This window comes from Oncorhynchus gorbuscha, linkage group LG01, assembly GCF_021184085.1.
Source record: "Oncorhynchus gorbuscha isolate QuinsamMale2020 ecotype Even-year linkage group LG01, OgorEven_v1.0, whole genome shotgun sequence".
In the NCBI taxonomy this organism is placed as follows: Eukaryota; Metazoa; Chordata; class Actinopteri; order Salmoniformes; family Salmonidae; genus Oncorhynchus; species Oncorhynchus gorbuscha.
Genome location: NC_060173.1, coordinates 51922539 through 51943380, shown reverse-complemented (window position 1 = coordinate 51943380; position 20842 = coordinate 51922539). Strand labels below are relative to the sequence as shown.

The following is a 20842-nucleotide window of genomic DNA, read 5'->3' as shown; positions in this document are numbered from 1 at the left end:
TCCACTGGCTAACACCACAGCAACTCACCACTGCTTCAAGTCCCGAAGACAATTCTCCGTACTATGGAGGACCGGGCCTTCTGCTCCATTGCCCCTCGCCTATGGAATTCTCTCATTGACTATCTGAGAGCCGCACCATCAATCAGAATTTAAAACAGGCCTTTCTTAGTGCTAATCTGGAAAGTCCTTTTATCACCTAGCTGACTATTGCCATTTCCTGTCTTGATTCTAATGGGTTTTTAATAGTAATTTGTATCATTATTTTTGCCTATGTAGAACTTTGAGATAACACTGCAATGAAAAGCGCTATACAAATGAAATATATTATTGTTATTATTATTATATCCCCACAATAGAATTTGGTCCTAAACTGTGATCATAATATATATTCTCACAAATAAAGACAAGGTCACACACAGAAATACAGACACTGGAAATGAAGATAAATGACACATTCAGGACTCATTATCACTATTGTCCCTATCACCCACAATGAAACAATTTACAACATTCTAAGTCAACATCAAATGGGGCATTTTTGTTACACAAAAACAATTAGCAGTTTGTGGCATGTAAACATTCTTTCGGCCAATATTAAATTACTACAGTACCTTAATATATCTCTGTACTACAGTAATGTATCTGTGTACTACAGTAATATATCTGTGTAATGCATCTCTGTACTACAGTAATGTTTCTGTATGTATCTGTGTAATGCATCTCTGTACTACAGTAATGTATCTGTATGTATCTGTGTAATGCATCTCTGTACTACATCTCTAGCTTAATGTATCTGTATGGGCAATTATTAATATCAGGAATGAATCAGCAAGGTTATCAGAGTAAACCATCTCCAGGTAAGGTTCTACATTATTTATCATGACAGCATACTATCAAGCAGCATATCATATCATAATTGACATTCATTTGACCCACCTCCGTAAACTATTTAACCAAAATGTATTTTGAATTGTAAACAAATCTTTCCCCACAGAAATAATCCCACAGGGTAGCATACCTAACTAGGTAGAAAACAAAACATTGCACGTATTCAGGAACAAAACCCTCTTTTCAATCATCCCAAATGACTTCCCATATCAAACCATGTGCTGGTTGTGGCAAGAGGGAAAATAACTAATAACAAAAGAGTGGATTGTCTACAAAATGCCTGGTTCAGCAATTATTTCAAGTCTCGTTGGTTGTGCTGGCTGTTCCTGCCAGCTCCGGAATGTCACGACTGGAAGTGGGTCAAAATCTAAGGCTTCATTCTGATTGGTTTAGCTGGTCTCTGGAAATTGTTGGACTGTATGTGTGCGTCTGGGACCGTAGAGCGCCGACAACACATTAAAACTAACTCAAACGGATTCGTTGCAAGATTCATTTACACACGTATGCACACAAAAACACATGAGCGCACACACACGTACAAACACACACACAGAAAAAGTTGCCGGGCCTGCTAAGAGTGTGCAGGTAAGTCTTGGTGGTGACTCGGGGGTAGAGGTTGGCTGTCTCCTGGTAGTACTGGCAATGATTGACTTCCAGGGGGCACTGCTACTGTAGCTCCTCCATCTAAAGCACATCATCGTGTTTGAAACAGATAGGGGAAAATCCTAACTTCCTCGAGTCAAATTTTCACTTCGTCTTCCATTGACATCAATGCTTGGCTAAGTGAAAATTTAACTTACGAGGAAGTTAGGATTCGACTGATGGTCATTATTCATGTTGGCAATACTAGTCTATAATAGAGGATGTTATTACTGAAGGCAACTTGTACTGACCTTTGACCTCAACGGCCGCATTTGCTTTTTCAAATTTTATTATCTGCATTTGTTCCACCGCCTGAGGACAAGACAGACAAGAGATGGAGATGTTATTTGACCCCAAGAAAAAATAAAAAGAGAGCGAAGACCCAGTTCAAAAAAGTTACAATAGGCCTCCCAGGTGGTTCAGAGGTCTAGGGCACTGCAAAGCAGCGCTAGCTGTGCCACCAGAGACTGGGTTCGCGCCCAGGCTGTCGCAGCCGGCCGCGACTGGGAGGTCCGTGGGGCGATGCACAATTGGCCTAGGAATCATGACTATCAACCGTCTCTCCCGAGCCCGTACGGGTGTTTTTGCGATGAGACAAGATAGTAACGACAAAAGAGAGCGCATTCTAATTAAGCTATAATTTGTCTATTGTAAAAAAAAAAAGTTACAATAGACAAATTGTAGCTTAAAATGTGCTCTCTTGTTTAGGGTGAGCTAATGTCACAGAATAAAAAAAAGTCAAATTACGAGTCATTTATTAAGTTATTTATTAAGTAATACTGAGCACTTAATGCTACTGTGTCAAAGCTTGTCTGCTATGGGACTGCAGATGCATTTTGTGTCAAAAGGGTACGTTAGCTGTTAATAGCGGTTTATTCTGACATTTTATAAATGCTAACATTGATATGAGGTACTGTATTAGGTTACCTGCTGCAGCTCGGCTTTCTGGGCGTCGAGTTGCTCCTGCTGCCTTTCCAGCTCCTCTTTCTGTTTCTGCAGAACTACATTCTTCTGCTTGAGGTTGATCTCCTCCTGGGCCAGCTGCTCCTCAAACAACTTCATCTCCTCGTCCGTGTAGGCTGGGGCCTGCTCCAGAGTCTGGAGAGGAGAAGATGCGGAGAGAGAGGAGTGGAGGGTAGAAGCACCATTATTAGGGTCAATGGCATTCAGTTCCTCTTGACCACTTCAGGCTTCAGCAGGAAACCACACTGAGGTGGCGGTAGTTGCCTGTCCCTTACCTCCCAGCTGTCTGGCTCTTGGAACTCTTTCTTGTTTGTGGAAATCAGGAACTCATCCAGGGAGACCAGTCTATCCTTGTTGGTGTCCACCTGAGTACAGATGAAAGGAATGAAATATCAGCAAATAGGTTGACTGGAGAAGCAGTGTTGATTTTGTGTGTGTGTGTCTGTATGACTCAGTGACTCCATCATACTCCATCCCTCCTGCCAGCTCACCTCATTCATGACGTGTTCCCTCATGCGCAGTCGCTCCTCCTCCATCTCTGTCATGTCATCCTCTTCAAGATTAGGGCTGTACATCTTCTCCAGCTACAAAAAAAACAACACATTTTTCATCTCTGGGCCTGCTCTGGTTACACCACACACACACACACACACACACACACACACACACACACACACACACACACACACACACACACACACACACACACACACACACACACACACACACACACACACACACACACACACACACACACACACACACACACACACCTCTTTAGTGAACAGGGCTTCCAGCTCCTGTTGATCAATGTAGCCATCTCCGTTGTTGTCTGCAAAAAAAAAAAGAGTAAAAAGGAAAATGGCTTCAATGAAAAAAATGTGCTTAATTTGATGATTTCTTAATAAGGTCCATTGTGATTGATGTGTAATTTGAGAACATGACACAATATTTTAGGCTTTTTTGAACCTGTGAATGGCTACTTGTGTGAACTTTACCGTGGAGTTTGAAGAAGGTCTTGGGGTCAAAGTCATTTGGGTCCAAACCGTCAGACTCCTTCCAGACCTCTTTCAGCTGGTCCTGACTGCCCTACACACACACACACACACTTCACTAGTACAGTTTATAGAAATACACATATACAGTGTAAACTAGGGAACCAGTGAGGATTTCCTACGCCGGACAACTTATTGATAATAATCAGCATTTTATACAGTACCGGTAAAAAGTTTGGACACACCTACTCATTCCAGGGTTTTTCTATATTTGTACTATTTTCTACATTGTAGAATACTTGTAAAGCCATCAAAACTATGAAACAACACACATGGAATCATGGACTTCAACTGTATACATATGCTTAATCACACAAAACACACATACACATGCATATTGACACCACACACACACTTTCACACACGCTGCTGCTGGTTCTCCTTGCATATAGCCTTCGGAGGTTTTTTTATTGTGTTACTATTTGGGGTGGCAGGTAGCCAAGTTGATAGAGCGTAGTACCTGAAAGGTTGCAAGATCGGATCCCCGTGCTGACAAGGTAAAAAAACAAATCTGTCGTCCTGCCCCTGAACAAGGCAGTTAGCCCACTGTTCCTAGGCAGTCATTGAAAATAAGAATGTGTTCGTAACGGACTTGCCTAGTTAAATGAAGGTCAAATAAAAATTCCTTGATTTAGCAGACATTTGTCTTACTTTTTAACTCTACACTGTTGGGAATGGGCTCATATGTAAGCATGACTAAAGTCGACACCAATTGTATTATATGATGTGATATATAATAATAACTTTTTATTTGATCCTTAGTGTTCTCCTATAACAGCCATTCAAATATAACTCTTTTTAAAGTCACCATTGGCCTCATGGTGAAATCCCTGAGCTGTTTCCTTCTTCTCCGGCAACTGTGTTAGGAAGGACACCTGTATCTTTGTAGTGACTGGGTGTATTGATACACCATCCAAAGTGTAATTAATACATCCACCATGCTCAAAGGGATATTCAATGTCTGCTTTTTTTAACCCATCCAATAAGGTGCCCTTCTTTGTGAGGCATTGGAAAACCTCTGGTCTTTGATTGGATCTGCGTTTGAAATTCACTGCTCAACCGAGGGACCTTACAATTATTTTTATGTGTGGGGTACAGAGATGATGAAGTCATTCAAAAATCATGTTAAACAATATCATTTGCACAGAGTGATTCCATCAACTTATTATGTGACTTGTTAAGCAAATGTTTACTCCTGAATGTATTTAGGCTTGCCATAACAAAGGGTTATTGACTCAAGACATTTCAGCGTTTTCATTTTTGATAGTAATTTGTAAAAATTCCACTTTGACATTATAGGGTGTTGTGTGTAGGCCAGTGACCAAAAAAGTCTAAAATGTCATTAATTTTAAATTCAGGCTCTAGCACAACAATATGTGGAAAGTGGGAATACTTTCTGAAGGCACTGTATAGTCCTCAGCCTATGTTGTTGTATAGGTGGAGTTATCATTTTTTATTTTTTTTGGTTTCAAACCACTTTGAAAATGTTTATCCCAATGTCACACATTGGCCCCATTATTTATAGAAAAACCCATATACAGTAATGGGGTCTTTGTTAGATTAGTATCACTGTAAATTCCTACAGGGTGGTAAAGTTATATTCTTATCCTAGATCTGTTTTTGCATTATAGCCAACTCATATGGTTGGCTATAGGTCTACAGAACAAAAAAGATTGAAGACCAGGCTAGTTCATTTGGGGTTCAGTAATTTGGGGTTTAATATCACTGAAATATCTTAGAGGGTGGTTGATTGTCAAGGTAAATGTCTTACATGGTGATTGATTTTGAGTTTAGTTATAGTATCATTGTAAAATCTCAGCCTCCAGTATTTATGCTGCAATAGTTTGTCTGGGGGCTAGGGTCAGTCTGTTATATCTGGAGTATTTTTCCTGTCTTATCCGGTGTCCTGTGTGAATTTAAGTATGCTCTCTCTCCCTCTTCCCTCCCGGAGGACCTGAGCCCTGAGACCATGCCTCATGACTACCTCGCCTGATGACTTCTCGCGTCCCCAGTCCACCTGGTTGTGCTGCTGTACCAGTTTCAACTGTTCTGCCTGCGACTATGGAACCCTGACCTGTTCACCGGACGTGCTACCTTGTCCCGGACTTGCTTTTTTCGACTGATCGGCTATGAAAAGCCAACTGACATTTACTCCTGAGGTGCTGACCTGTTGCACCTTCTACAACCACTGTGATTATTATGATTTGACCCTGGTGGTCATCTATGAACGTTTGAACATCTTGGTCATGTACTGTTATAATCTCCACCCGGCACAGCCAGAATAGGACTGGCCACCCCTCAGAGCCTGGTTCCTCTCTAGGTTTCTTCCTAGGTTCCTGCCTTTCTAGGGAGTTTTTTTAGACTGGGTTTCTGTACAGCAATTTGTGACATCAGCTGACGTAAAAAGAGCTTTAAAAATACATTTGATTGAAATGTCCAATACGGTGGTTGATTTAGGGTTTAGTTAATGTAATCATGTTTCCGTCCAACCCTTTTTAAGCAAGTAAAGTAGCTGTTGAATAAAACAGCCTGATGGAAACAGCAAATTGTCTGTAAACTTCCCTAAATATTGACTAAACAAAATGATGCTTGATGGGTGGATAATTTTGGGCCAGTGAAACGGTTCATGCAACAAATTGGCAGTGGGAACTATTTTATTGGCGCAATTGTTGATGGAATAGGCCTAACCATCATGTTGGGTATCATTGTAAAAGTCTTACAGGGTGGTTGAATTTAGGTTAAGTTACAGTATCAAGGTAAATGTCTCGCATGGTATTTAGCTTTGGGTTTAGTCATCGTAGCAGGGTAAATGTCTTACAGGGTGGTTGATTTTGGGATGGTTTGCGTGTTTCTCCCTCAGCTCTTCGTAGTGCTGTTCCTCGTCCTTGCGTTGCTCCTCGTCGAGGTTCTTCAGGTGCTCCTTCCTCTTGTGCTCCTTCATCATCTCGTACCTCTTAAACTCCTCGTGACGATCCTTGTCATAGTTTTCCAGGTCACTGGTAGCCTATATAAATATCAACCAGGAAAAGGAGAGAATGAGAACTGAACAAATGAAAACAAAAGGACAATTTCAAGTCAACCCCTAACCTTAGATACCTCTGAAAATGCTTTAGATTTGGGTAGATGTGGGTTTGAGAAAAAAATAATACTATTTAAGTCCACAGTTCTGTGTCAGAGGCTAGTTACCCATGGATCTGGATGGATTTCAAGCAAATAAAAAAGTGTGGATAGAGACTATTATAGAAGAGACTGAGAAAGGATGTGACATGCTCTTGACGATTAGTTTTAAGTGCAAATGATATTAGTTCACATAGCAACATCACTGATTTCAGACTCATCACTTAGAAGTAGCGCGCAACCAAAGGATTCACATTAGGCACTGGAAAGGTCAGAGCTCAAACTGAAATCACTTTTAGTTGAGTGTAAATGTGCAAAAATCGTCTTAATTCAGATATCAAGAAAAACAGGAAGTAGGTTTGCATCCTTCTTTACCAAGGAGAAATCTTGAATTTTCAAGTTTAGTTCACACACACACAACCCCAGGCTCTCTCAACTGTCAAAGCTGATTTGGCCCTTTACCTCTGGCAAGCCAGCTCTCACCAACAAAGGACAAATAGCTCAGAATGCTTCACTACCTCTGTGTAATTAAATCTACAAGTGAAAGCTCAGGATTGTTAATAGCAACAAAAACGTTAATTTGTTCACCATGGATAAAGAGGAGCATTTACAAAAAAGGTCATTCAAAGACCTCTATAGGTCAAATCGACCATTTAAATGTCCTGGGGACACTGTCGTCCTCTAAACATTTTTCCATGGTCTAACATCACCAGACAGAACACATGTGCATGGTCAGGATGAACTTTCCAATACATTTGCTATTCAAACAACAAGTTAGCTTCAAGACTATAACCCCTTTGGGCTGTTGGCTCAAAATGGATGTCCTAGCTCAGAAGAGTTTAAAAGTTATTTTATGCTTATTCATTCATGAGGCATCAAGTGCAGAGCAAACATTTCAGCTGTCAGGCCATTGTCAGCAAGTGCACTTTTAAACTCTTTTCGAGTATGGACCCTGGCATCATTTTGGTCCATGCACCATATGTTCTGAGCAGGGTGGTTTCAAGAACCATTGTGTGGTCATTTTAAACATTACATCATGTTGTAGTGTGTGTATAAACAACATTCCTACCGATTTAATAAGCTTATCCAGGTCCTCCACTTCGAAGGTGTGTGGGTTCATGTGGTTCATGTACTCAAACTGCATGAGCAGCGCCTTGTGGTTCATTTCTGGGGGGGGAGAGAAGTTTCCTATTAGGAGGGAAACTAATTATGTACGATTTAAGTGGTTAGAAATTGCTTGCTGACAACTGCTGCCAAAAAGTATGTGCCTACTTCATATGATGAGGTAATTGTATAGTTATAGCTCAAATGTATCCACAATTCAATCATTGTAATAAATTGTGTTTGTAATAAATTAGAGTGAACTTTACTCTAGAATATTGTACATTATTATCCTCTCGTAACAATAATAAACTAGTCACTTGGTGAGGACACCAAGGAGTTATTAATATTGCGGATATTGGACAATGGTAGCGCAATGCTAAAAGACTGGGCTAAGAATTCACAGGCAGTTGAGAGATTGTTTTGATGACTGACTCTTGCTTTGGCGGTGACCGCAGCCAGGTATTTCTGGCAGTCCCAATATAAGCATGGTCTTGTTTGTGTGCAAGACCATGCTTGTTAGTGGTATCTCAAACCCTCTTCCGAAATGTGTCAACATGGACATTTTCACAACATGTGACACTATTTACTTGCACAATAGCCTCGAGTCACTTCCATTTCCCTATGTGACAGATTACATCAAGCTTCGGATGTTGGTGGTGGATTGCATCATATGTCCTGTCAATTGGACAAAAGTTACTGCTGATAGGATGGATGCCAGTTGGACAGGAAAGGACCAGCATACCATGCCCTCCCTCAATGTCTTGTTTAGCTTTGATGAGCGTCCGTAGCCTGTTCACCTCCTGCCTCTTCAACTCGTCAAGTTTGGTCCTCACGTGATGGCCGACAAAGTCCAGCTCTTTGGCCAGTTTGCCTTGCTGCTCAGAAACATACGCAACCAGAGATTTGAGTGACCAATAACAATAAATGTAAACCGACCAGGAGGCCAACGGGGTCACGTTCATTAGGGCATGCAACAAACAGTTGAAAACATTTTGCAGCAGAAAAATAAAATGAGTATTTCTTATTGGACAAGTCTGGGTAGTCCCTCTCTGTTTTTCCCCCCGTTTGGTACCTAATGAACACAACCCTGCAAATGCTGTAGCTGCTGGGGTACCTTAATGTCCTCCATGTCTGTGTTGTGGAGCTTCTCTCTGAAATGCTGGTCCTTCTCCAGGAAATCAATGACTTCCCTGAGGTAGCGGTCATAGTGAAGCCCAGTGTCCTGAAACAAACAAAAAACGGTCAAAATCCACATTGTAGTGCGTAAGTGGGACAGAGATGAAAGGGGAGAGGTTCACATTGGATTCATATGGCCTAGGTCTAAACCTCCTTCCTTTTCCTGCAGCCCTTCCTCTTTCTTACACATTATTGATGCTCAGAGTGCCTTTCTTCTTTCTTATGCGTTCAAATAGCCTAGCCTTAGCCAGTCTCAAAATATCATTTGTCAAGTATTCAAAAGGCAATCTGCTTCCTACACAGTCATTATCACTTCTTCATCAAATTGCACATAAGTATTGCAACACACACACACCACACTCTGTGGCGCCTCAAGTTTCTGCTCTGGGGTTTCCACTTTAGTCTTGTCCACAGCGATGGGCACTGCTTCCACACAGAACCACAAGCTCAGGACGAGCACAGGGCAGCGGCAGAAGGCTTTACTCCACAACATCTGTGTACACAGGAGAACATCACCAGCCTAAGGTTAATAAGTGGCTACATCAACAGCTGCTTCAAGGGAAAGTACACAGGAAAACATCACCAGGCTAAGGTTTATTGGCTACACAACAGCTGCTTCAAGGGAAACTATGAGAACATGCTGAATATAAAACAGAAAAATGTCATATTTCACAATTGGTCAAATGAAATAACACTAATCTATTTTTCACAGACATAGAATGGCAAGATGTACAGCATCTGTTTGAGCCTATATGTACGTAATTGATATTGCCAGTTGCCAATGGAGCTTTTTATGTATAGAGTGTATATTACATTCCTAAATGTTTCATAGTGATAAGAACAAATAGGTTTATACTGCAAACATCACCTTCTTACAGTAAGCTCACTGGCCTGGGAAATGGGCCATTGATTTTGCAACCAGTGAACACACACACACACACACACACACACACACACACACACACACACACACACACACACACACACACACACACACACACACACACACACACACACACACACACCTCCCTATTGACCAATGTGTTGACAAGTAAAATGTTAAACTAGTTTAATCTCAATCTCCACAGTAACCTCCCCACCAAAAGAAAACTATGGTGATTGTGCCACTCACGTGTCTGTGGGATAAACCAGGGAGTGTGTTCAGCAGGACATAACGTTTTGGAACGTTCAGATAGAAATATGTTATGTAGAACAGCAGGACATAACGTTTTGGAACATTCAGATAGAAACATCTTATGTAGAACAAAAATGCCTCTCAGACATGTAGAACAAGGCATCATGTCCCGAGTGGTGCGGTCTAAGGCACTGCATCTCAGTACAAGTGGCACCACTACAGTCCCTGGTTCGAATCCAGGCTGTATCACATCTGGCCGTGATTGGGAATTCCATAGGGTGGTGCACATTTGGCCCAGCGTCGTCCGGGTTTGGCCGCCATTGTAAATACGAATTTGTTCTTAACTGACTTCGCCTAGTTATATAAAGGTTCAATACAAAATGTAATTAAATGTCGACTCTGTTCAAGGCATTTCTATCGACAACGTTTGGCAACTGAACTTGGCCCATTTCTCTTGGGCTTTAACACCTGAAAGAGAACCTTGTCAACCTGTTTAGGTATTACTTCACGACACGACCACATCAGCAGCATCCAGTAGTTTTTAACCTGTTGTTACATCTGTGATCTAGCTATCTAATTTGATCAGGTCCATATTGTGGGTCTTTCCTGATAATATTCTTGACAATAATGAGTTCTGGCTATATGTGTAAGAAATACCGGAAACATCATAATAACTACTTAAGTGTCGAACAAGTAGGCTGTGGATGATTTCCCCTCAACTGGTCCAACTAACGTTACTGAACTGTCATTTATCCATAATAGCATGATAAATGTCATTTAAAAGCTAAGAGAAACAGAAACTTACTTTGACAGCTGCCCCTTTCAAGTAATTGTCTGTCACGTTGCGCTTTTGAGACGTTAATTTATCCAAACGTTAAAAAGACTGGAGTCCGTTTCCAGCTGTCATGCACTATACACCGGCCAGAGTCTCTTCCTAACCCTAGTGGTCATCACTAGTTATCACAGCCACAAAGTCACAATTATGCCAAACCCCGCCTATTTAAAAAAATATATATATATAGTCCTTCTTCTTGATATCCCGAATTTAAAGCCAACCCAAACCCTAACCTTAACCACACTGCTAACCTTATGTCTAACCATAACCTTAAATTAAGACCAAAAAGCAACAACATTTTTTTTTTACGATGCCAATTTTTACTTTATGGCTGGGGTAACTAGTGACAACTCTTCCTAGTAGTAAGATCAACCTACCGGCTAATTGCCATGGTAACGCCCCCACGTGGCCTCAACTATCCTCATTGGGTAGAAATATTCTCGTCGCTTTGTGAAATAGTCGCATTGGCAGCCAGTTGGACAGAAGATGTGTCAGTCAAACTGTTCCTCAAACGTGTTGGTCAAGGTGCTATGAAGCTAAATGTACGTGGCGTTTGCAAACCTGTGTGAACCAAGAACAAGTATGGTTTAGTATGAATATATTAAACCCACGTTCACGTTTGTAGGCGATGGGCGTATTCAAGTGGATCACTTTTGTCAAGTCGGAGACCACCGCTTTTCAAAGTGTGTTGCATTAAATCAAATCAAAGTTTATTGGTTGCATACACATATTTGAAGATGTTAACATAGGTGCATCAAAATGCTTATGTTTCTAGCTCCAACGGTGCAGTAATAACTAACAATACATTAACAATACACACATAATCCAACATTTAAAAAAATAAAATGCTACGAGGGAAAACCACATCACAGTAAGTACAGTCAGAGCTAGTAAAGTGTGAAAAAAAGTATTGTCTGAGTGTTAGTTTACAAAGGCATTCTGAATTTAATTTTTCAGGGTGGGGGTCAGAGGGGTAGAGGGTGTGGTGCGAGGGGGGGGGGGTGGGGGGCTGTAGAATTATTTAAGATGCTCTTCAAAGAGGTTGGTTTTAAGTTGTTTTTGGAAGATTGCTGTCAGGGGGAAGCTGGTTCCACCATTGGGGTACCAGGATAGAGAAGAGCTTAGACTGGGCTGCACATTCCCCCTAGGGGTGGGAGGGCCAAGAGAACAGAGTACTCTGAGAATATGGTGTGTATTGACAGTATGGACAGTATATTAATAGAAAATATATGTATAGCAGTATTTATAAAGGATGAGTTTTGACTAGAATACAGTATGTACATATAAAGTGGGTAAAATGGTATGTAAACATTAGTTGAGTGAATGGCGTTCGATGACTCTATGTACAGTACATAGGGCAGCAGTCTCTGAGGTGCAGGGTAGATTACTGGGTGGTAGCCGGCTAGTGATGACTGTTTAACAGTCTGATGGCCTGGAGATAGAAGCTGCCTCTCGGTCCCAGCTTTGACACACCCTGTCTCCGCCTTCTAGATGGTAGCGGGGTGAACAGGCCGTGGCTCGGGTGGCTAAAGGTCCTTGATGATCTTCTTAGCCTTCCTGTAACACCGGTGCTGTAGATGTCCTGGAGAGCGGGTAGGTTGCGGGTGGGCGGTGCAATTCCCGTACCAGGCGGTGATGCAGCCCGACAGAATACTCTTGATGTTGAATCTGTAGTAGGGTTTATCATAGTCCAAAACATGTATGCACAGTAGTGTTCTAAAATATTGGACTGTTGGCTTTCATACTTTTCTCATTCTCAGCGCAGCTCAAGCAACTTCTCCAACTGGCAACACATTCAAATGAATATAGGAAGCTTACCGGAGCTTACCGGATTGGAAATTGTGGCGAGGTGTGCTTTCGGGCTGTGCGTCTTCGGCCGATGGTGGTCTCAGAGTCAAGTAGCTATGTCACGGTGGGACACACTATCGTGTCTCAGCATCTGTATGATTTAAGCTTTATGGGGATAAAAATTGTCCGACTTGCACCAACAACATGTTGATTGGGGTGGCAGGTTAGAGCATTGGGCCAGTCACCGAAAAGTCGCTGGTTCGAATACCTGAGCCAACAAGGTAAAAAATCTGTTGACGTGCCCTTAAGCACGGCACTTAAAATCCTTAAGAGTCTATTGACGCACCTGCACATCAATCCGATTAACATACTACAAATATACCCATCAAAACTGTTAATTTAAGCTAGAGATATCTGGTTTTGCATGGGCTGGGTCTCAATCCACCACATTCGTCTTTCGGCCTTCCGCATCTGCGGTGGAAAGTGGTAGAGCTAAAGAGCTGTTTGTCAGACCAGGAGACATCCCAAAAATAACTGCTAACTATGAAATGTAAACACAAATCCCTCTGGAACTTTCCTCATGCACACCTGTCCCCTATTCCCACTGATTAGTATTTGTATATATGTGCCCTTTGGTTTCCATTGGGGGTCAAATATTGTTACAATGTCCGTTGGTGCGTGTGAGTACCTGTGCTGTGTGTTTTGGGCTTTCGTGCCCTTGTGGATTGAGCAGATGATTACGGGTCTCTTCCCGGGTGTTGATCATTGTGCGCGTGTGTTTTTATTTGAGGTACTCCTCGCTCTTTTGTTTGGGTTTCAACCCTGTGTTTTGTGTACGTGTTTGTTTGGTCTTTGTGCCCTTACACGGCACACCGTAATTTGGGGCGTAATAAAATCATTACACATTCCTGCACCTGTCTCCCGAATGATTGTTACCAACGTGATAGTGTTCTCCGTTTTGAGGTACAACCCCCACAAGTGTCACGGGACTCAACCTCTCCCTCAATGTGATTTAAGACAAAGGAGATAATTGTGGACTACAGGAAAAGGAGGACCGAGCACACCCCCATTCTCATCGACGGGGCTGTAGTGGAGCAGGTTGAGAGATTCAAGTCCCTTGGTGTCCACATCACCAACAAACTAACACGGTCCAAGCACACCAAGACAGTCGTGAAGAGGGCATGCCAAAACCTATTCCCCCTCAGGAGACTGAAAAGATTTGACATGGGTCCTCAGATCCTAAAAAGGTTCTAAAGCTGCACCATTGAGAGCATCCTGACTGGTTGCATCCCTGCCTGGTATGGCAACTGCTTGGCCTCCAATCGCAAGTTACTACAAAGGGTAGTGCGTATGCCCCAGTACATCACTGGGGCCAAGCTTCCTGCCAGGACCTCTATACCAGGCGATGTCAGAGGAAGGCCCTAAAAATTGTCAAAAACTCCAGCCAACCTAGTCATAGATGGTTCTCTCTGCTACCGCACAGTCAGCGGTACCATAAGTCTAGTTCCAAGAGGCTTCTAGACAGCTTCTACCACCAAGCCATAAGATTCCTGAACATCTAATCAAATGGATACCCAGACTATTATCAAATAAATTGAAGTATGAGGGTAAATATGGGGTTAAATATGTGTCCAAAAAAACGTAAATATTTCCTGAGCTTTCTTATATCTCCTAGACACAGGACAGAAACTTAAAACCTTTTTCCTTATGATTTATTTTTTGGAGTGTCATTTTTTGGCCATTCATGAATGTGTTATTCAATGTGTTCCTGTGGGCTGTAGTAGTAAAGGCCAAATTCAATATTTTATCACTTTCTTTATACATAAAGGGGTCCTAAAATTCTAAATCTAATAGCTTAATGATCCAAGGTATGACCATCTTAAAACTATTCCATATATTAGCCTAGTAAAACAACACATTTCACTGCACCTATCCAGTGTATGTGACAATATTTTTTTCTAAATAATAATACATAAAAAAGACTGCGTGAATATTGCAATCAAATACAAAGGTGAGTAAGTTTTTACTGCAGACGACTGAAAGTTTCTGCAGTTGCTCTTCGCCAACTTCCTCATGCAGCCATCACCTGCATTGTGGGAGGCTCTATTGTCAACCAATCATTAGACTTTATTTGTTTGCCCCATGCAAACGTGACCCTCAGTCCCGCTCAAAATCCCTTAGATAGCTCTTTTGTCCCACAAACATGCGGAGACCTTAATTGGTGCCTACAGAGACAAAACCTCTCTCATCGTCACTCACATCTTACCATACCATTGTCTGTACATTATGCCCTGAATCTATTCTACCATGCCCAGAAATCTGCTCCTTTTATTCTCTGTCCACAACGCACTAGACAGCCCGTTCATATAGCCTTTAGCCGTAACCTTATCCTACTCCTCTGGTGATGTAGAGGTTAACCCAGGCCATGTAGCCCCCAGTTCCACTCCTATTCCCCAGGCACTATCATTTGTTGACTACTGTAACCGTAAAAGCCTTGGTTTCATGCATGTTAACATCAGAAGCCTCCCCCCTAAGTTTGTTTTATTCACTGCTTCAGCACACTCCGACAACCCTGATGTCCTAGCCGTATCTGAAGCTAGTCTTAGGATAGCCACCAAAAATCGGGAAATTTCCATCCCCAACAACAACATTTTCCGCCGAGATAGAACTGCCAAAGGGGCGGAGTTGCAATCTACTGCAGAGATAGCCTGCAGAGTTCTGTCATGCTATCCAGGTCTGTACCCAAACAGTTCGAGCTTCTACTTTTAAACATCCACATTTCCAGAAACAAGTCTCTCACCATTGCCGCTTGTTATAGACCCCCCTCAGCCCCTAGCTGTGCCCTGGACACCATATGTGAATTAATTTCCCCCATTTATCATCAGAGTTTGTACAGTTAGGTGACCTAAACTGGGATATGCTTAACACCCTGTCCTACAATCTAAGCTAGATGCCCTCAATCTCACCCAAATTATCAAGGAACCTATCAGGTATAACCCTAAATCTGTAAACACGGGTACCCTCATAGTTATCATCCTGACCAACCTGCCCTCTAAATACACCTCTGCTGTCTTCAACCAGGATCTCAGCGATCACTGCCTCATTTACTGTGTCCGTAATGGGTCCGTCGTCAAACGACCACCCCTCATCACTGTTAAACACTCCCCAAAACACTTCAGCGAGCAGGCCTTTCTAATCGACCTGGCCCGGGTATCCTGGAAGGATATTGACCTCATCCCGTCAGTAGAGGATGCCTGGTTATTCTTTAAAAGTGTTTTCCTCACCATCTTAAATAAGCATGCCCCGTTCAAAAAATGTAGAACTAAGAACAGATATAGCCTTTGGTCCACTCCAGACTTGACTGCCAAAAACATCCTGTGGCATACTGCATTAGCATCGAATAGCCCCCGTGATATGTCACTTTTCAGGGAAGTTAGCAACCAATATACACAGTCAGTTAGGAAACCTAAGGTTAGCTTTTTCAAACAGAAATGTGCATCATGTAGCACAAAAAGTTTTGGGACACTGTAAAGTCCATGGAGAATAAGAGCACCTCCTCCCAGCTGCCCACTGCACTGAGGCTAGGAAACACTGTCACCACTGATAAATCTACGATAATCGATAATTTCAAAAAGCATTTTTCTACGGCTGGCCATGCTTTCTCACCTGGCTACCCCTACCCCGGTCAACAGCTCTGCACCCCCCACAGCAACTTGCCAAAGCCTCCCCCATTTCTCCTTCACCCAAATCCAGATAGCTGATGTTCTTAAAGAGATGTAAAATCTGGACCCCTACAAATCAGCTGGGCTAGATATTCTGGACCCTCTCTTTCTAAAATGATCTGAGATACCTAAAGATTGGAAAGCTGCCGAATCTCACCGTACCTTCTCTGCTATGCAATCTGGTTTCCGAGCAGGTCATGGGTACACCTCAGTCACGCTCACGGTCTTAAACGATATCATAACTGCCATCGAAAAAAGACAAGACTGTGCAGCCGTCTTCATCGACCTGGCCAAGGCTTTCGACTCTATCAATCAATGCATTCTTATCAGAAGACTCAATAGCCTTGGTTTATCAAATGACTGCCTCGCCTGGTTCACCAACTACTTCTCGATAGAGTTCAGTGTGTCAAATCGGAGGGCCTGTTGTCCGGGCCTCTGGCAGTCTCTATTGGGGTGCCACAGGGTTCAATTCTTGGGCCAACTGTTTTCTCTGTATACATCAATGATGTCACACTTGCTGCTGGTGATTCTCTGATCCACCTCAATGCAGACGACCCCATTCTGTATACATCTGGCCATTCTTTGGACACTGTGTTAACAAACCCCCAGACGAGCTTCAATGCCATACAACTCTCCTTCCGTGGCCTCCAACTGCTCTTAAATGCAAGTAAAACTAAATGCATGCTCTTCAACCGATTGCTGCCTGCCCGCCCATCTAGCATCACCACTCTGCACGGTTCTGACTTAGAATATGTGGACAACTACAAATACCTAGGTGTCTGGTTAGACTGTAAAGTCTCCTTCCAGACTCACATTAAACATCTCCAATCCAAAATTAAATCTAGAATCAGCTTCCTATTTCACAACAAAGCCTCCTTCACTGATGCTGCTGCCAAACATACCATCGTAAAACTCAGTATCCTACAGATCCTTGATCCGGCGATATCATTTACACTCTACTCAGCAAATTGGATGCAGTCTATCACAGTGCCATCTGATTTGTCACCAAAGCCCCGTATACTACCCACCACTGCAACCTGTATGCTCTTGTTGGCTGGCCCTCGCTTCATATTCGTCGCCAATGACTGCCGTTGGCTGGCCCTCGCTTCATACCACGTGCTCCAGCAAGTATATTTCACTGGTCATCCGCAAAGCCAACTCTTCCTTTGGCCGCCTTTCCTTCCAATTCTCTGCTACCAATGACTGGAACCAATTGCAAAAATCACTGAAGCTGGAGTCTTATATCTTCCTCACTCACTTTATGCATCACCTGTCAGCTTACCGATCATTGCACATGTACACAGCCCATCTGTAAATAGCCCACCCAACTACCTCATCCCCATTTTGTTTTTTTCTCCTTTGCACCCCAGTATCTCTACTTGCACATTCATCTTCTGCACATCTATCACTTCAGTGTTTAATTTCTAAATTGTAATTATTTTGGCACTATGGCCTATTTATTGCCTTACCTCCCTAATCTTACTACATTTGCACACACAGTATATAGATGTTTCTATTGTGTTATTGACTGTACATTTGTTTATCCCATGTGTAACTCTGGGTTGTTTGTGTCACACTGCTTTGCTTTAACTTGGCCAGGTCACAGTGGTAAATGAGAACTTGTTCTCAACTGGCAAACCTGGTTAAATAAAGGTGATTTTTTTTGTACATATCCACTGCATACATGCCATGCGGCAAAGTTGGTTCCTGTTTCAGTCACATTTTTGGTCACGTTCGCGTGGGTTAAACAAAAACTACCTAATGATTGGTTGACAATAGATCCTCCCACACTGTAGGTAATGGCTGCAGGATGAAGTTGGTTAAGAGCAACTGCAGAAACTTGCAGACAACTACAGTCAAAACTTCATGGTCTTTGATCACAGACAATATCCTCATAATGCAACAAACCTTTAGAAGCGGTGAACATCTTGACAAAAGTGATCCGCACGAACACGTCAAAAGAGATGCTGAATTGGGAAGTGGTCCAACCAACTGTATCATTCGTCTCAGTTGTAGCCTGGATTTGACATCCCAACGATCTCGGGTAGCACTAACCGTTTAGACACTCTGTGCTAAGATGGCAATGCACAGCCTGTGTGTGAGAGATAGAGAGAGAGAGATTTTCTTGAGGTGACACAACTATTGCTAGTTATGTTATTTGAATAACCTACCTGGCATTCTGTTTGTTATTTCTCATTGCGCTCAAGCAATCAATAAAAAAGAAAACGGACTACAAATGGAACATACAAAATAAAATCGCTATTCATATTGTTTGGGAACTTGACCACAGTGACACCAATATCATGCATAAATAAATAAAAAATATATGCAGAGATGTAGATAACTTCATCAACATTGTCCAGAGATTTTTCCTGCCTTATTATTTTCGTGTATTTTATGCCACATGGTGACGCTGTTTCATAATTTTAAATGATTTTGGTGAAATGTGATCAAACTACTTCAACAGGAACTGACGTTTATCTGCGCGAGCGGGTGGATGGATGGAAAACAATTGCAGCTGCAGGAAAATGATTACAAACATCGTACCGCTCAAAGGTGAGAAATTCTATATATTTACCGGAAATATATGTATGTAAAAGTTAAGATTACCGAGAGCTATTGGCAGATATCCGTAAGGTATTCGAGCCTTGCTCGTACTCAAAATCCTGCGTTTCTTCTTGTGTTTCACTTTGTTGGCAGGTCACTGAGTGCTTTAAATGATAGAACCAGTGATGCGCAAAGTTCTGATCATCGAACATAAACAAATTATTCCAAGACAAATGGCACGTAGTTATGCCACGCGTGTCGACGTTTATATATATATATATATATATGAACTTATCCACTGAAGCCAAACTGTTGACAATACTTTTATTCACTCATCAGTTCTAGCTAGTTAGTCAACTTTCAAAAAATGTGTCTGATGAGTCTTCAATTTACATGTGTGTACATCAAAGTCACAGCAGGGAAATTATTTGTGGCAGAGGAATTCTATTGAGAGCTAGTAGGCTTCAAAGGGAATTCAGCTCGAGTCTGGTGTGCCTTATTTAAAAAAAAATCGCTGGTGGTATACACTTACCCCAATGTAGGCCCGTATGTGGATAGTTAAGATAAATATGCGATCTGTAGCCCTGACTGTCAGAGAATTAATTTGTACCATCAGAATGAAGTGTCAATGTTTGTCTCAATCAAGTCGCAAATCTAAAGCCTTTTCAACATCAAATTAGAAGTTGAAGTTATTTTGCACATTACGTAAACTTCTCAGTCTGTAGTGTAGTGTTCTGTGCCGGTTGCATCCTGCTAAGTTGTCGTCATGGCTGCTGCTGATCAGGGGGTGAGCTTCCCAAAAACATGAAGATACTTTTTTTAGACTGCGAAAGACTTTTGAGTGGGTGGTATCTATTTTCCCACTCCCAGAGGGAAAGGCTGGATCTGTGTCTGTGAGAGATTTTGCAACTGCTAACCATGAGCATGAAAGTGCATATACCGGTATTGTACTGAGGTTATGACCTGACATTTTGATTGGGGAGTTAGCCTATCATCAATTGCCACTTTGTTTCCTACTTTAACTTCAAATCTCATTTACATAGTTGTGTTTAGGTTATTGGGACTCTACTGTCAAGCATGGACACTATAAAGTCTTGCCCGTTTCTTTTTATAGGCTAGATGTTAATAATATAGCAGACACCTTTATCCAAAGTGTGTGGGTGGCCCCTGGAATCGAACCCACAATCCTGGCATTTCAAGGACCATGCTCTACCGACTGAGCCATATGTTCTGTACACACTCTCTGTTCGACCCAAAGCAGCAGGAAGATAAGCATTTGAGATATTGTCCCAGTCATTGGCCATCGTTGTACAAACTGAATCTATAAAAGCTATAAGCATGACTTGGTTACTTAGTCCTGTCTTAAAGATGTTATTTTGTACCTTGATCCGCTACCCGGTATGTCTGCTTCAGATTGGTAGTGGCGGCCTGCTACTTGCATTTTTATTAGGCAATTTGTAAAGAGACCATTCTACTCAATCCAGTGAACAAATTATCTCTGAAAGTTCCAAACTGACCCCTGCATCCTTAAATTATTCCAGTCAAGCAGACATTTCCTCTGGAGGAGAATGGTGTCGCTAGCTCCCAGTATCGCCTGTCTTTTTAGCCCAAACTACTTTTGAGGGGAAACTAACAATGTTCTCAGATCCGTTTTTGAAGTCGTTAGGGAATTTGTCCAAAAATGGTTTACAGCACCATGGGTATATATCTTGTTTTTGTTTTACTTTGAGCTATTTCTATTCCTTTTCTCCAACTTTTTCTTTTCATTTACCCGCTGCCTTTTAAGGGCTTCTAAAACATGATGGCATCTCAGGTCAGGACCCTTTGTTCTGGGGATTAGGTTTAGTGGCTGAAGGTTTAGCCTGTCTTC

General features: G+C 42.0%; 2 protein-coding genes across 2 annotated transcripts in view; one reads left to right on the top strand and one right to left on the bottom strand.

The window, feature by feature from the left end:
• Positions 1-315: 315 nt before the first annotated feature.
• Positions 316-11043, bottom strand: LOC124039568 (nucleobindin-2-like). Its single transcript, XM_046355679.1, has 13 exons — positions 10886-11043; positions 9301-9438; positions 8884-8991; positions 8512-8644; positions 7735-7832; positions 6367-6552; positions 3492-3582; positions 3267-3325; positions 2985-3077; positions 2769-2858; positions 2458-2628; positions 1782-1842; positions 316-1572 (listed from the first exon to the last, which is right to left on the bottom strand). Exons 2-13 carry the CDS (start codon positions 9436-9438, stop codon positions 1460-1462), a joined length of 1341 nt encoding a protein of 446 aa, XP_046211635.1. The 5' UTR covers positions 10886-11043; the 3' UTR covers positions 316-1459.
• A 7826-nt stretch (positions 11044-18869) lies between these two features.
• LOC124039562 (phosphatidylinositol 4-phosphate 3-kinase C2 domain-containing subunit alpha-like) overlaps positions 18870-20842 on the top strand; it is a 54760-nt gene continuing 52787 nt past the window's right edge. The window contains exon 1 of the mRNA XM_046355665.1: positions 18870-18981. The gene's annotated coding sequence lies outside the window, so the exon portion shown is untranslated. The remainder of the gene's footprint in view (positions 18982-20842) is intronic.

What these genes read in the sequence shown, in the direction of transcription:
- LOC124039568 (XM_046355679.1), bottom strand. Translation starts at nt 9,438, where the DNA reads ATGTTGTGGAGTAAAGCCTTCTGCCGCTGCCCTGTGCTCGTCCTGAGC. An exon ending in AGACATTGAGGGAGGGCATG is followed by an intron (nt 7,833 to 8,511) that starts GTATGCTGGTCC and finishes CTCCCCCCCCAG; the next exon opens with AAATGAACCACAAGGCGCTG. An exon ending in ATCCCAAAATCAACCACCCT is followed by an intron (nt 3,583 to 6,366) that starts GTAAGACATTTA and finishes GTGTGTGTGTAG; the next exon opens with GGCAGTCAGGACCAGCTGAA.